This window comes from Microplitis demolitor, chromosome 8 (assembly GCF_026212275.2).
Source record: "Microplitis demolitor isolate Queensland-Clemson2020A chromosome 8, iyMicDemo2.1a, whole genome shotgun sequence".
NCBI classification, from domain to species: domain Eukaryota; kingdom Metazoa; phylum Arthropoda; class Insecta; order Hymenoptera; family Braconidae; genus Microplitis; species Microplitis demolitor.
The window spans coordinates 14,252,723-14,269,731 of NC_068552.1; the positions used below are offsets into that span (position 1 = coordinate 14,252,723).

Sequence of the window (17,009 nt, forward strand, 5' to 3'; positions counted from 1 at the left end):
ATATATTATGTATACATATATGTACCTAGCAAAGACTCTTAACCTTCTTTATCTCTCTTTTCCTTCGTCTCGAGCTGTCCTTTGTCAGCAATCATATCAAGTTCAAGTAGACTGACTGTTGTTTACGATCATACACAAAGTGAAGGCGGCTATGTGCTACTTTTTTTTACGGTATTTTAAGCTCAAGGCTCAAGGGAATGTTAGTAAAAGTAAAAGCAAAAAAAAAACTGCACGATATAGTAATACGATTGCGGTCAAAGTGAAAGAGCAAGTAAGAGGGTGAGTGAAAAAGAGTGGGTATGTGAAAGGGATGATGTGAAAGAAGCATGAAAGATATATATGTATATATATATATATATATATATTTATAACAGGAAAAGGATGCAAGAAGGATGAGAAAAGCGTCAATGGACTTGTGAGTATAAGTCCGTACGTGTGAATGAAAGGCTTACGCTTGCGGGTAAAAGAGAATGAGGAATATGCCAAGCACCCACCAAGGAATGCAGCACCTTCGAGAATATTATACATATATATATATATTATATACATATATAAAAGTAGAAGGAGATGAGGGAAGAACCTAAAAGGGGTATGAATGGGATATGCATCTAAGACGTGCAGACAAACTACAGTCAGCTGATCCAAATACCCCAGCAGCATACTCTTGCAAACTGGGGGAAAGCCTTGAATTTCAAATTAGTTTAAAGTCACTCACCATTACCATTATACCATCCAGCACACCACCAGTCAACGTGGGAAATCTATATCCTCCGGCTCTTTGATGCCATTCTCCCGCATCCCCCACCCGCACTTCACTCCTTCCAATATCTGCAAATGTAATTAAGAAAATTAATTATTCGGCTCAATTACCACGAATACTAGTTCAATTAAAAACTTATTTTCTGTTTATATCTATCGATAATTAAATTATAAAATAATAAAATGCTATAGAAATACGATAAAAGTAAAACTAACATTATAAAGGTGATAATTTTTAAATAAATCAGTATATTATGTATATATTTGCAACAATCAAGAAAAAGAATAAACGTAAATTAATTTAATTCAATGGACGTAATAGTAGTAGAGGAAATATATATAATTGAGTGTAAGAATGGTGGAGATGAAAGAAAAGAGATTAACCGTGACCCTCAAGTACCAGTGACCTGATCTTTTGACCCGTTTGTGCTCAATTTCCGTCTGACTTAACTCGCGGCCGTCTCCTTTCCGCTCTGTCCCCTTCTTCCTCCGACTACAACAACACAATGATTACGGTGTCGTCGACGAACGCTTTTCCTGGCAGCGTATACAGGTATGTAAATATACTAGCGTCACGAAGCAACCACTTTATTGCTGTGTACATATATAAAACACATATACCACGATATGAGCAAGCTTACAGCACTTCTTTATGCACAAGAGAAAGCAAACTGTGAATGGCTTCCATGAGCATGACCCTTCCCTCGGAGAATAATAAATATATAAGAAAGAAAAAGGGAAAGTGAATATTTAATACGTCTACCGTACTGTATATATATTTACACAACTACTGATAAATATATATGTGCATACACGTATGTATGTCTGTACACAAAAACTTCGACATAATACGTCTCGCAAAACACTGTCGTGTTGATTCGTTTCATACACACACTCTTGGGTCTAGTAATTTCATTCGCACTTACCTCCATTTGACAGTTACACAAGCGGAATAACCGCTGAGTACTCCTGTGTGTTCTCTCATAGCTTCAGTATACATGTATGCTTGGGTATGTGCCAGTCCTTTAAAATCGCAGCATCAGGACAAGACGAATGAGAGGGAGAGAGAGAGAGAGAGTTAATGTAGAGAGGAAGTGATGTAAAAAACAACTAACAGAGACATGAGAAAAAAAACATTAGAAAGAGAGGAATAGAAAAATATAATGACAAAAAAAGTATTATGTAAACGGATGTTTTTGTTTTCTTCCTCTTTCTTCCTTGTTTCTGTGTCCCAGTGACTCATATTTTCTTTCATCCTGTGTGGATTCTTTGTAGTACGATGATACTGTGGGATCTAAATTTAAACCGCGTATAAATCTTACCGGTGTGCGAAATCTTCATGTTGTTCCTTTTGTATAAACATAGACATATACAAACTAAGCGGATGTAAACACGAGGAGAAAGTAGTAAAGCCCTTGAGATTTGTTTGGTGGATATCGACAGTAGTATCTCGAGTCTCAAGATCTAAAGATAAATTCCTTGATTCTCGTCTGAGAGTATACAGTCTATATATCTATATACAATATATTCTCTCATCGAAGATCCACTTTACAAGATAGTGAGATAGTGAGAGAACAAAAAAAGGATAGAGACAGTGAGCGAGTGAATAAGACAGTTCAGGGGGTATTTGATTTATCCAACAAGGATGAAGATCCGTCTAGAGTACAACTTGGCTGCAAAGATTTAGTCCCAAGACTTACATTAAATGCTGTCCTACTCTGCAATTGAGAGAGGATGAGAGGATAAAAGGAAAGAGGACGAAGAGGGATAAGCGCCGAGAGATTTACTCGCGGGAGAGCTTGTAGAGTATAATACCAAAGGGAAACCCATTGAGGAACAATGGTGGGCCGCACACACCACGCGACACCTGTCGTTAACAACAGAATGGCATAGTCGTTGACAACGGCGCCTAGACCCACATTACAATGACACGCCAATGAGTATAATCGAGCACTACATGCTATGTAGAGTGAGAACGTGGGCAAGAAAATGGAGATGGAGGAGATGGAGAGTGTGTTATGTGTTAGAATAACATACTGAGCAAATAAAGCAAAAGAGCTAGCCTACATATTACCTACTACTCGGAACGCTATAATGACTAACGATGGGTGGTTATTCAGCGTGTATATATACTGGCACGAGCCAATGACAGAGACTCGACAACTCTGGAGCAATGTCACACCTCGCCTATTATTCTCGCTTGCTGTGCTAGACCTGCAGCAGACTAATAACCTGTCGTCGTCCTCCTCTTCCTCCACCTCCTTCTCCTTCCCCTCCTCGTCTACTGCCGCTTGCAACAACTATACCTGCTGGTGATGATGAGGAGGAGTCTGTGTGTTATATTATTGAATTTGTGTTGCGTTATGTGTTGTAGGTGCAAGCTGTTGTTGAGATATCTATATATATATAGTCATTGTACATATATATATAGAACAGTACTTAAGCTGTCCTTCTCTTTTAACACCATGCATGTTACATAATATATATATATGTGTGTGTGAATATGCAACTATATACACTTGGCTCTGATGGATATATGTTGCTAAAGTGTATGTATATGTATATATATATTTATATATCTATATATACATTGTCGTTCTGGTTTTCGTAGTCGCGTGAGTGCACCCATGTGCACGCGTTAATTAACCTGATGCAACCCCTTGCGGCGAGATAATGCATAAGTGAGAGAGATATAAAAAAAAAAAAATAATCAGCTCCTGTTTAAATGTACGGCACGTGCCGGTTTGTCTCTTGATTGTAATAAAAAAAAATGTGCCATTATTCATTTTTAAAATTTAATAATAACGAGTACAAAATAGCTTAAGTTTAAAATGTGTTTTATCACTAATGAGATTTAAGTGTTTTTATTTACATGCTGTTGGTAAGAATATATTTATGGGCGGGATATTGTTGTTGATCATTATATGCGATATGTATCGATAATGGGGGAGTTACAAAATACTGACCTTACGTAATTTGAAACGAGAGAAAGAACCATTAGTCCGTACTAATACCATGGCCATTCATCGTGTGTTCTTTTGAGTGGTTTATACCCTGGGGCCCCTACAGAGCACACGAAAATAGCTATCAGAGCCATAACCACCGGCTAATTGCCTAATGGTGTACGTAGTAAACTACACTCCATTCATAACTCGGCGAAATACCAGGGCAAGTGTGCAGAAGGGACGAATTCCAAAGACTACCACTTGTATATATAATATATCTCTTTATACATTTATATACTTATATATATATATATATATATATATATATATATATATATATATATATATATATATATATATATATATATATATATATATATATATATATATATACTAGGGTGTTTCAAAATAAACAACAAATTTTTTTTTTTTTATGGTGTCTAAAAATTAAAAGTATAACTAAAAATAAAAATTTTGATACCAATCCGGACTCTTAATAGTGATATTAAGGGTTGCCTCAATCCATTTTTCTATTTTCCATTTAAATAACACGGGAAAAAAAATTTTTTTTTTTTTAGAATTTTCTAGCTTACAAACCAAACGACAGATTTTTATGCCCAGTATATAATTTCGTAGGAAATTGAACGCTCTACAAAAAAAGTCTCTTATCATTTTTTGATAAATCCCACTGTTCGAAAGTTATTTAAGTTTCAAGTCAAATTTATAGTAAATTTTGAGATTTTTTTACTTTTCCGACGAAACTATCAGTCTTATCGATAAATGTCATTGGAATTTTTTGTAGATAATTTTATTCCTTACAAATTATAACAAATAAAGTTTTTCGAAATTCTGCATTGCTCACAAGTTATTTGCATTTCAATGTCAAGCTCTTAAAATCAATCAGAAATCTATTTTTTTAAGAGCTTGACATTGAAATGCAAATAACTTGTGAGCAATGCAGAATTTCGAAAAACTTTATTTATTATAATTTGTGAGGAATAAAATTATCTACAAAAAATTCTAATGACATTTATCGATAAGACTGATAGTTTTGTCGGAAAAGTAAAAAAATCTCAAAATTTACTATAAATTTGACTTGAAACTTAAATAACTTTCGAACAGTGGGATTTATCAAAAAATGATAAGAGACTTTTTTTGTAGAGCATTCAATTTCCTACGAAATTATATACTGGGCATAAAAATCTGTCGTTTGGTTTGTAACCTGGAAATTTAAAAAAAAAAAAAATTTTTTTTCCCGTGTTATTTAAATGGAAAATAGAAAAATGGATTGAGGCAACCCTTAATATCACTATTAAGAGTCCGGATTGGTACCAAAATTTTTATTTTTAGTTATACTTTTAATTTTTAGACACCATCATAAAAAAAAAAATTTGTTGTTTCTTTTGAAACACCCTAATATATACATATATAAATCTTTTATCTCTTACTAAAAGTCTCGTCGGTTAAAATGCAGTTGAGCTGCTTCACTTGGAGTGATGCTCTCAGTGTACTTCTTCTTTGGAAGTAGTCGGCGTATTAGTAGCAGTAGAAGTAGTAGTAGAGTTTTGCACGACTTTGGATGCTACCAGTTAAAGTTGACATTACATGGACTCACGGTCAATTGAGAGACTCTTGAGATTCTCTAGTACAAGCTTTACGTTTAAACATCCATAAATTTGCTTTTGACTTTAGCTCAACTTTTATTTATGCTTTGCTTACTTTTTATAAGGAATATATATATCTATATATATAACGGTCCTTTGGAAATATCTGATTGCTTTTTATTGTACACGGAAAGTGAAAGTAATTGCTTTTTTTATTTCTCTTTGAGTTCTTTCACTTTTTATCTTTGTTTTCAGTTATTTTATTACTTTTTTTTTTACATATGTTTACTATAGTCTACATATAAAACTATAGAAAGGTATGTACAATACATAAAAAATGACTCTGGTACCACTGGTTGTAGATACGACAGCGGATTACGTGATGTATTGAATGGTTCACCAATGAAATGGTGAAAACGATGCGAGGACGATCGGGAGTGAAGCTCATTCATGTCTTGGATACTCGTAACAGTTCCCGGAAGGACGAAAAGATCGATTTACCGTGTGCACGTATCTGACGGGACGGATAATGGCCCAGTAACACGTCACACTGGACACACAAACGATTTAACCTTATATACATACATACATACATATATATTCTATATACCTACTACACACTGTATACATTATATACTACTATATATTTGTCTCACTCATTTACTCGCTCTGTCTGTCGGTGTGAAATAAAGTGCTGCGGGTGAACACAAACAGGCATCAGACAGCAACGCCGAGTAGTATATACGAGTAGAGAGCGTGAGCGAGATCACGAGGGGCCGTGAGGGTGAAAGAGGACGCGAGAGGAAGACAGATGAGTCGAGAGAGAGAAAGAGACAAGGCCGACATTGGGAAACTATTGACCGACTTGGGAAGCCGTTTAACCCCATGGGCGCAACACAATGTGACTCGCGGATACCGTCACGACGCAAATCCTCTATATATATAGTACTTTATAATAGTGCAGCTATCATGAGGGGTACCACCACTTGTAGAAATGTTACCGATACCTACACATTCTACCGATGCCATGTTCATTCACTTAAACTACTGTAGGTATATTACAGTTGAGTCGGATAAGTTTCGGTAATAGGTGAAACACGTCGTTGTCACTATATATATACAAATATATATGTATATAGTATGCAGTCGTGCTGAAATACCCAAGAGATTACCCACGTGCAAACTTTACTCTCTCCTCACTTTGTCCCATCTTCAGTACTAATGTAGCAGGTGAGTAAGATAGAAAACATGTTTATGTATGGGTATATAAGTGTATATAGATATATATGAAGTGTAATAGCAGTAGCAAGGGAGATCAGATTGTGTGGTTTGAGTGTTGGCAAACGAAACGACAAAGATAGAGCAATTAGGTAGAGTTGGAAGAATGGATAGAAACGAGAAGTTGGAGGTTGTAAAGCGATAAGATATATCCATGAATGAACATGGCACGTGGAACTAACAGCGGCACACAAATACCGATTACTGCATAGCAGCGACTCTCTCGCTGATCGAAATCATCGAGCATTGTGTGCCCGCCGCCGAGGACGATCAACAGAAAGGGAAACTACTCGTAATGTAAACATCGTACGAGAGGCTTATATGTGTATTCAGATAATAATACTCATCGTTTATATTAATGTCATGTATTTGATCTATATATTTTATACATGCAGATATAAACGTAAACGCGTTAGTCTCTGACTGGATGAATGGATTGATGGATTAATGCTCCATGTCTGGGACTTTATGTATATATATGTATATGTTCATGATTTGTGTGGACGGGGCAATTTTATCACCACGGCTATAGTGACAAGTCTCGTACTGTTTTATCGGGATCATTAAAATAAAGATATTATGGCATACGACATAACAGTAAGCTTTGTATATCAAAACAATTAACTTTTTATTGGGTCTGTTGGTGCATGAATTTTTCATGAGCTCGGCAGCCCGCTGGTTGATCGATGTACAGCCAAAGACTTGACAACTTTCAGGCCATTGAAATCGTTTGGATTTTGTATTTATCTGTATATATGTATTTATGTACATATATATGTCTCTATATATTTATTTATGTGCTGGATATCACGGTAGGTTATGGTCGAATTCCGATGTGACGAGTTTACACGTTTATATTCATTTTTTATGTCTGTATAGTGTGTGACATTTGCTGGATCATTGACTCTCTAGTCACAACATATTAAATTGAAACATCTGTTTGAGATCAATATATGGTCGTGACGTATTACATGTTTATATTTTTTTTTGACTTATACGTTTGATGTTAAAATGACGTAAAAATTGTAGTGTAAAATTGTGTAATAAGTACATAACAGGCGGGAGTTTAAAATATTTTATCTTTACAACTCAATGACTCACTATATACTGGGCTTGTAAAAGTTTTCTCGTATCGGTTTGTGTGTTAGTTAGGTGATCGACCGATTAAACGATTAAACTTTTTTCATGTCAACGGCGATGGTGTGGTATTTTATAGTACATATACTATGTATACCCACAAGCAAAAGTGAAATATAAAACATTTGCCCTGGTTTATTTTATTTTTATTTTTATTTTATTTTTATTTTTTCCACTAGAATTGCTGAGTATCGAGTGGTTCATTCATCGAACTGATGGTTTACACAGTACAGTTAAAGTTATCGATGTGTTACGCGAGTTGCTACTACAGCTGAACCAGAGAACCGTTTGAATGTTTATTTCAGTGCACTTTACTTGGATGGTTATATGGTCCCCCTGCACGACTCAGCACTCGCGTCTCCTCGCTATCGTAGTAGTCACGACTACTGAATGAAGTTTATCGTCTAGACAAATCGATCGAGATTCCCACGGTGACAGCCATCAGACAAGTACAGTGTGTAGCTTGTGTGCGTACCCACTGCTTCTATTTGTATTATATATCTATATATATATATTTATTATATCTATATATATATATATATATATATATATTTATATATACATATGTGTACACATAAATGGTCTGGCGGTATATATACATATATATTTGTATTGAATAGATATAAATGTACGTGAGGTACGTCTCCTGCATTCGTCACTAGTTGAAGACTAGTTGTCACGTAACTTGTAGCAATTTTGCACGCTTGGGCTCGCTATTCTGGTTGTCTATCACTCGTCTGTATACTGATAGTCATCGTATATGTGCTGTGTAAACTTTGATATGTGATGGGTGACACACAAAACATCAAGTTAAATCTATAGCTCATCGCAAACTTGTCCTTGTGATGTGCGTTAAAGTAAGAGTATTGTACATGTACATACGTTAAATCGACATGTGAGAGTAAACACGTAACAACAAATAAAATAAAATGTTTAATAAAAAAAGTTAAATATATGTATGTATTACTTGATAGTATTAAGGCGGTGTAAAGATGTATACTAAAGTTTGAAAAGTCAGAAATACGTCGTCAAGTTGACTAGAAAAGGTCGAGGGTACATAAAAAGTAAAAGTAAATGGGGATGAGACGAACGAGTTCAACTCTGAGTAAAAAAGCAAGGTCAAGTTTATCGCGCATCGTGACGCCGGAAATTTTTTTTTATTTTGTGACGGCATTTATTCTGTTATCCATATGCGAATCTGTTCTTGATGACCTAGTTTATCCGAATCTTTTATGTTTTTTTTTTTTCTTTTCATTGAAAAATCTTTTTCTTGAATTTTTTTTTATCAGAGTGAAAATCAATTACTCATAAAGTTTTATTTTTTTGCGACTTTCAAAGTCCCGGGAATAAATGTAAAATTTAAATTAGAGTTATAACGAATTAAGGATCCTCGTTATGTAAACAGAAATTTGCACAAACTCTTGGGTTGACAGTAAAATTATCGGAAGTAAATGGATACTGGCCCGGAAGTGTGTTGCCGGATGCCAAAGAGTAGACTCTTGTTAAACCTGTTGCATCGTGTAACAACGCGAGCGAGAGAGTCACCGTTTAACAGTTAGAGTTGGTAGAGAAGTGGTTCTCGCGCGTGATGAGGGCGGCCGGCGTTTTCGCAAGGGATGAGTTACACATGGAAGAACAAAAGCTGTTTAATAGTTTTGTAATGGTAGGGGTGAAACCATAGGAGGAATAGAGATAAACGACTTGTAAGTCATTAAAGTATATGTATATATCTGTGTATCTCGTTAATTTGGCTTTAATACGCAAGACAAGGCGGGTTGTGTTACTTCCAAGCTCGAGTATGAAAGACAATGAGGTCACTAGGGTCTTTCGTGCTAAGTTTCCAACCAAGCTGAACAAGTTTAGTCCTAACGAGATACAGAACATGTGTATGTATTAAATTCTCCCTAGATAATATCTATATATTAAGTTTATATATAAACACATCACAAGAGATGATAGTGATATTTATACACGACACGTTACGCATTTTACCCCCGTTAAATGTGCGGTAATCGAGATCAATGATCTTTCGTATCAAGCAATTATCCGGTAAATAAATTCCTATAGAAGCTTTTTATATAATAATATACAAACCATATTTCCAACATACCAATACAGCGAGCGCGGTTGCATCGTCAGCGGGCTACATATTTACGCATACATCTATTTCTATATATATGTATATAACATTTATCTATGAAGTGTTTTACGATCTATCGAGTTTTTGTAATGAATGAAACGTGCGAGACTCGCGTACGGTGTAACAATGCCGTTGTTGTATAGACGAGCAATAAAAAAGAGTAAATAAAGCTGGCATATATATGTGACACAAGGTCAGCAGCAAAAGTTTTCATACTAGAGAGCAGCCGTCGCGTGTGTAGGTGACAAAAAATGGAAATTTTTGTGTCATCCGACAGCATAGCGATGAGCGTCGCATGTGACCTTCCATTCCGTATATATCATATGTCTACTCCCCTATCCGCTATTCTCTGTTCTGAAATATTATGGTGTAGGTGAATCAGAATATGTATCACAGCATATCAATCCTACTCTTGCGCGTTCATATATATCTATATACACTAGAATATGCAGTGAATCGAATGCCATACCAGTCATTGCGTGTAGATACCGGGGTGTGATGCATGTATTGAGAATGCGACGCAGAGTAGAGTCAAGTGGAATGGGTGCAGTATATTGTATATACATTCAAAGCTGCTGCTGGAGATGGTAGCAGCGGAGATGGCTCTCCAACCCCGTTTTCCCTTTCGTTTGCCCGCTTACTTGTCTCGTTCGCGTGGCACATATTCACATATTCATCTCGACGATCCCTATTACATGGTTTAACTGTCGCCACCAACTACGGCTTGTGCCACACATCAACATACTAATCAAGAGAATCACTCGCCAAACTCGCTTTTGTCAAATATATGCATACACATTACACATGTCTTTTACTTGTATGCTATTTTGTATGTATAACCACATAAGTTGAATAATATGAATGTGTATGGCTGCACATTCCACGACGTTTATCTCGAGTTGTACGTGAAAGCACGATTCTGCTGACTCGTGACGTACATCGGCCATCCAAGGTATAAATTTATTCAGTCACGTGGGCCTTATGTTACCAAAGGGTGTATAATGTATGCATATATATATATATATATACATACATATAAAAATCTGCAACACTAGGGATTCCCCGGATGACTAAACTGATGCTTTGTTATAAACCCATAGCACTTTGGTTGAATGAAACGTAACTGTACGGATGTATATATACATAAATTTGAAACGCCTACGGTATATTCATTTGACACCACGTGTTGCTCATTTGTGTGCTATTCTCTATGTCTATACTAAACTCAGCTAATATGTTTCGTTTAACATACATAAACAGTGAGTCTATATAATTCCAATGAATGACAACATGTTAATCATGCGCATTAATTCACAAGAAAGAGTGAGATGAAAAAGATATAGTTTTGTGAGTGAGTATCATATTTATATGTATATGTATGTGTTAAATGGCGCCATGCTGTCTGCCTTATTTGTTAAGTAGATCGACAAGTGTATGTATAAATAGTACTTGTAGTAGCAGCGTAAATGTAAACTGTCTTTACTTGCTCGATGAATACTAAACAGCTTGCAGATTATTAATCATATTAAATAATCGATGTAAATATAGCCGTGATTCGTCGATCTATAAACTTGACAAACAAGGTAAAAAAGATAGCAGTGTGAATAAAAAATAAAAAAGTAAAAAAAAAATCACTGATGCGTGTCATTTGAGCTTTAGAGAACCTGTTGCTCAACTTTACCACCCTTTATCGCTTTCTCACTCGTTTCTCCACCCACTCGAGCCCCCTACGACTCTTCGTAGTTTGCCTGCATATATTGGCATGTATATAGGTATATACATACGTAGATATAGATGTATAGATATATATAGATATACATATACGTAGATTCAGAAACGGAAGGTGTATGTCACCGCCTTATGCTAAACTTTGTGGCCCACTCGGGTAGAGGATCAAGTCCGTGTGGCGCCACTTGTCGGTTGAATTGCTATGCTTACATTCGTTTCTCTCGGTTGTTTTCGCCTAAGTATATACATAGATATATATACGTATATCTCTCTTAGTATTCCATGAATGGGAAATGGAGACAACTCTGAAGAGAGAGTTTCTGTCTGGTTGTCCCTCTTTAAAGTCCCTTGGGGTATATATTCCTCACGATACGATAAAAACACGTGCAATCCTTATTTATTCACAGTTCTCTTTCTTTGTGAACTTGACCTCTTAACGTACATACATAAAAATAAATAAATAAATCAGTAATAATCTTATGTAATACATATTACATAGTGTATTGGTTACTCAGATGAAAATACAATCCAAAAGTAAGGTATTTCTTTGTATATAAATAATCGTTGATAGGATTGAAACGATTATGTGATGAAAAGCTCAAAATGGTTTAGTTGGTCAATTGGTTGGGTGCTTTGCGGTGGCGGCAGGACTTCGTTTGAATGGGGTAAAAGAAATAGAGGGAAAAAATGTGGGCGAATAAAAAGAAATAAAAATAAAAACAGCGGCAGTTAGAGAGACAGAGATCGAATACGGAAAAAGTTTTCGAGGGATGTAACGGGTCCAGCCATGACCTTGAGTGTATTCTTAAGTACCTGCACGTCAGCGAAGTCTCAAGCGTAACCTACATAACTGGCTTCTTATGAGGCCACAACCCCGAAGTGCCGTGGAGAATATAAGGGGGACAAGACTACACTTTACTATATCGGGGAGTCAGTCCAAGTTTATGAATGAAGAAACTTCTACTGCTGGTTCTCTCTTGGTTTATATAAATATATACATGTACAAACGTTTGTGAACCTGCGGGTATTTTATGTATAAATATATATGTATGCAAGTATATAGTTACTACTACAAAGTTAAAAGAAAGATATTTTAACGGATAACAAGAGTGTATTTGCTTGTGCATGAGTATGTGGCTGAAGAATATATTAGTTTGAGTATTTGGGTTGTATGAACTCTACTGAGACACTGAGATACTTTGTAGCAAAGCCCCTAAGTGAACGTGTGCATGCACGAACTTTGAATATAGAAGAAAAAGAAGAAGAAGAAGAAGTTTGAAAGAGGGTGTCCATCGTTCGAATGCAAGAGGCTAAGGGGGTAGACAGAGAGAAGAAGGTAGCGGAGGAGGACTTTGCCTTGAGGGTGATATCACGTCCGTGGAGAACAACAGAATAAGCAACAGGTACATGTTGTGTCTGCATGACGATGGCTATCAAAGCAATAAAAGCGCGAGTATTCTTTCGGGGGTATATGTGGGTATACCCTTATATGCACAACCTAAACATCTACTCAGTCGACTCCATGTGCTTTACTTTTTTTATTCAAGTATGCTGAGATTTTTTATTTTGTTCACAGCGCTTGTGTGTCATTTTATTTGCACTATTGTGATACACAAAAACACTTGCTTAGATCTCGGGTTCTTAAGGGAACGACAATGACACACGAGGGTCTTTTGCGGCTGCTGCTTGAAAGAAGATTAAACCAAGTGCAAGGTCGACGATCTCATAATATTATACACGGAAAAGATATATCAAGTCAAATGTATGTATAGAGTATAGGGAGAGCCACCGTTCGGTACTCGATTGTGATCCGAGGTCACTTGCATCCCGTTATTCCTGATGATGGTGGGCGAGACCAACACGTTCATACCTGGCTGACGTTTATTTTTTGAGACGAGATCAGATTATTTTGCGATTTATGATAGCTTTTTATGTGTTACTTTTATTGCTAGAGAATATAAAGTGACTTTTAATTTTTGAGACACGATGACTTTGTTGTACGTCATTTTTTTTAATTAATTAAAAAGTTCAATTTATTATTTTACTTGAAATTTATACAGTAAAAAATGAATTATCAAAGTGTAAAAAAAAACATGTGTTAAAATTCTAAGTGTTGAATTTTTAACACTTTTGTGTGTCAATTTAACACACAGTACTAATCTTGTTTGAACTGTCGCTTTTAACATACAAAAATGTTATTTTATATGAAAGTAACACTTTTTATGTGTTACTATCATATAAACAAACAAAATATGTTAAAAATAATCTCGACCATCACAAAAGAATTCTTGGAAAATTTTTTTCTTTTAACATATACGCGTTAACCTTTTTCAACACTCACGACATGTTAAAATAACATACAAATAAGTGGAAAACGTTCGTTTTACACACGATAGGTGCTGATTTTAACGAATCCTTTTTTACTGTGTAAAAAAAATTATTTTTATTTTTATTTTGAAGAATTTTTGTTAATTAGTTTTTAAAACTTTTGATTAAGTGAAAATATTAATTGACGAAATGAATTATTATTATATATAAATTTAAGAATTGTTGAATTCGTATGTCTTATATATATATATATATATATATATATATATATATATATATATATATATATATATATATATGTGGTGTGTACTGTTATACGTTGGCATGCGTGACGCAACGGGAAAACGCGATGTGGTTGGACTTCCCGGTGCTAATGCGCAGCAAAAGAACAGAGAAAATAAGAGATGTGATTCTCACTACGTCATATCCTCAAAAACATAAATTAGATAAAATAAAATCTCTAGAATTTTTATAAAATAAAAACAAGTCCAATAAATAAAAACTTTTTGCATAAAAATAAAAAATAAAAACTGCTTAATTAAAAAAAAAAAATTATAATTATCTCGTTAAGTATAAAATTTTTGAAAATATGTACCGGCATTTGTATCTCAGTCAAAAGTATCATATATCACGATTGCAAGTAAATAAAACGGCCTCGTGATTACTCCGAAACGAATGCCTTTGCTGGGAGAAAGAATATATGACGTAACATTGTGAACACGTAACTCCTTCTTGCACCAGCTTTACAAAGAACTAGTATATGCAACGCATGAGCGTAACAAGACAAAAAATAATCTCTCCTTTATTTCCTATAAAATAACACACATGCTTACGCGTATTTATCATCATAAAATTTCTAATAATCAGATTATTTTAAAAAAGTAAAAATTTATTATTTAAATTTAAATTATTGATCAATAATTAAATTAAAAATAATATATAATATTGTTAATATGTGTATGTAATTGTAGACTTATTGTCAAAGAACAAAGTGCATGTAACAATTCAAGGAGCAGACAACAGACAAAATGGAGGTGAGTATTAGACAGCTGCAAGAAACAGCCGGCAGGACGTTTGGTTCTGTTCGTATTATATGCATACGTACATACGTACACTGCTACATCGAACCCACGTCTTTATCTTACTTTAGCTGTAAACTCTACTGATGCAGTCGCTGAAAAGCCATCCGATAATGTAATGGTGTACTTGCATACTGTTAAACAAAATTTTCTGCTACAAGCTTACAGTATCCTGTATAAATGGATATGATGAACAGAATAGTATATAATGTCTGTAGAATAAGCAAGCGGGAATGAAAGAACCAAGGGAACTCCAGTACATACTGAGTAAAGTAAGCCCAGTCCCAAGTTGAGCCTGATGTCCTCGGGATTCACATGTGCTTCACACAGCTGTTCCCCAAACTATTACACGAAAGCCAGTCAAGGGATCGGAGCGGTATGGTCGGACATCCGGTCGATGATCCAATGAGAATTCCTGATGGATGTATAGCTGGATAAATCGATAAATATATTACATGTACATGTATGATATATGTCACACAACCTTCATATATATACTATATAAATGGATGTATGTAGATCATTGTGTGTGCAACTACTCTGACGGTTGCGCAGCTAGTCATTGCCATTAAGTTGACATAAGGGAAATTGATTGCGTTTATGGACACTGATAACGCACTCAGAATTTATCTCATTATTATAATTATTCACTTGTATATATATTAATTAATTAAGCTGTTAGTTAATATTTACTTGAGATTTAATTTAATTGTCTTGATCCTTTGATGATAATTATAATTTTAATTTAAAACGCTCGATGCGCTCATTATGTATATTAGAGTTGGCTATTTTAGGAAACTTATATTGTGTTAAAAAAACGCAGTCGGTAACGACGAAGTTTCTTTTTCATGTGATATGAGTCACGCGTTTAATTGAATTTAACTGAAAACTATCGTGTATGTGGTATATACTACTACAGAGTAGAGAGTAGTGAGCTGCGAATTTTCCTCATCCACGTTACTGATATGTTGTATCACCGATATCGCAGTTGCCTGCTATTCTACGTTCACGTCACACCTGTCATTTTTTTAACATCTCTGTACAGTGTTTTATAGATCTTGTACAAGTACTCTATGTATATATATAATAGTAGCTTGAGAGAGTTTAAATAACTCGAGGGTGAAAGCCTGAGAGAAAATAAACCTGGCTTTTCTTTCACTTGTACAATTTTTGATAAATAGTCCAATAACAAATTCAAATATTTAACCATTGTTTCATTTTTTCTTCAAGTGCATTTTAATGTTTTATAGGTAAGACATGAATTGAAAAAAAAAATTTATAAATTGAATTTATCAAGACGGCTAATAATTTTTTTCTCTCAAATCAAATGATGCGGAAGTGTTGGCGAATAAATAAAATCTATTTACTTTCGTCAAGTCTGTGGAAATTCCGGATATTTAATGTTTTCAATAAAAAAAAAAAAAAAAAAAAAAACAATTTAGTAGTAAAAGCTTTAGGAAACGGAGTACGGAATCCAATAGTTAAAAAAAAATTATTGTTATTGGAAACATACAAAAATAATATGACTCTGAATTTAGCCTACGTGTAATAATTTTTTAATTTTTTTTAAAAACGATAAATTTAACAAAAAAATATTTCAAAAAATTGCACTTATAGTTTTTTCAATTTTCTACATGTGCATATTTTTAGTTTTTTTTTTTTTTTAATTAAGGTGTTGAAAAAAAATTTTTAAATTGTTAATTGCCTGCTGACTTCAGGATCATAATAATAATAATTAATGTATTGAATATTTCAATTTATTTAATTAACTTAATTTTGTTTTTGAATGACCGTTGCAAATAATAAACGGTATTGCTCAACGAGTGAGAGCCGAAATTTTCGAAGAAGGAATGCTCGAAGAGTTACAAAACGTCGGCCTTCAACACTCTCCCACTCCGACATCGAGTAATTTAACGTGTTCCTCTTTTTCTTCGTCTTCTTATTCTTCTTTCTCTTTCTCCTTCGCCTTCTTCTTGCAAGTATATACGTCTTTCTATAACCGTTGGTGCTC

The 17,009-nt window shown here is 34.7% G+C and overlaps 1 protein-coding gene across 2 annotated transcripts in view; it reads right to left on the reverse strand.

Moving 5' to 3' along the window:
* The window catches only part of LOC103573231 (uncharacterized), a 118,353-nt gene that overhangs the window by 71,110 nt on the left and 30,234 nt on the right, over positions 1 to 17,009 (reverse strand). The window contains exon 2 of one of the 2 annotated variants that reach the window (XM_053741459.1): positions 722 to 828. In XM_053741459.1, the coding sequence (XP_053597434.1) occupies positions 722 to 724 (3 nt within the window). In that variant the 5' untranslated portion in view covers positions 725 to 828. Of the gene's footprint in view, positions 1 to 715; positions 829 to 17,009 lie in introns of both variants that reach the window. The other variant, XM_053741458.1, reaches the window with a different exon arrangement.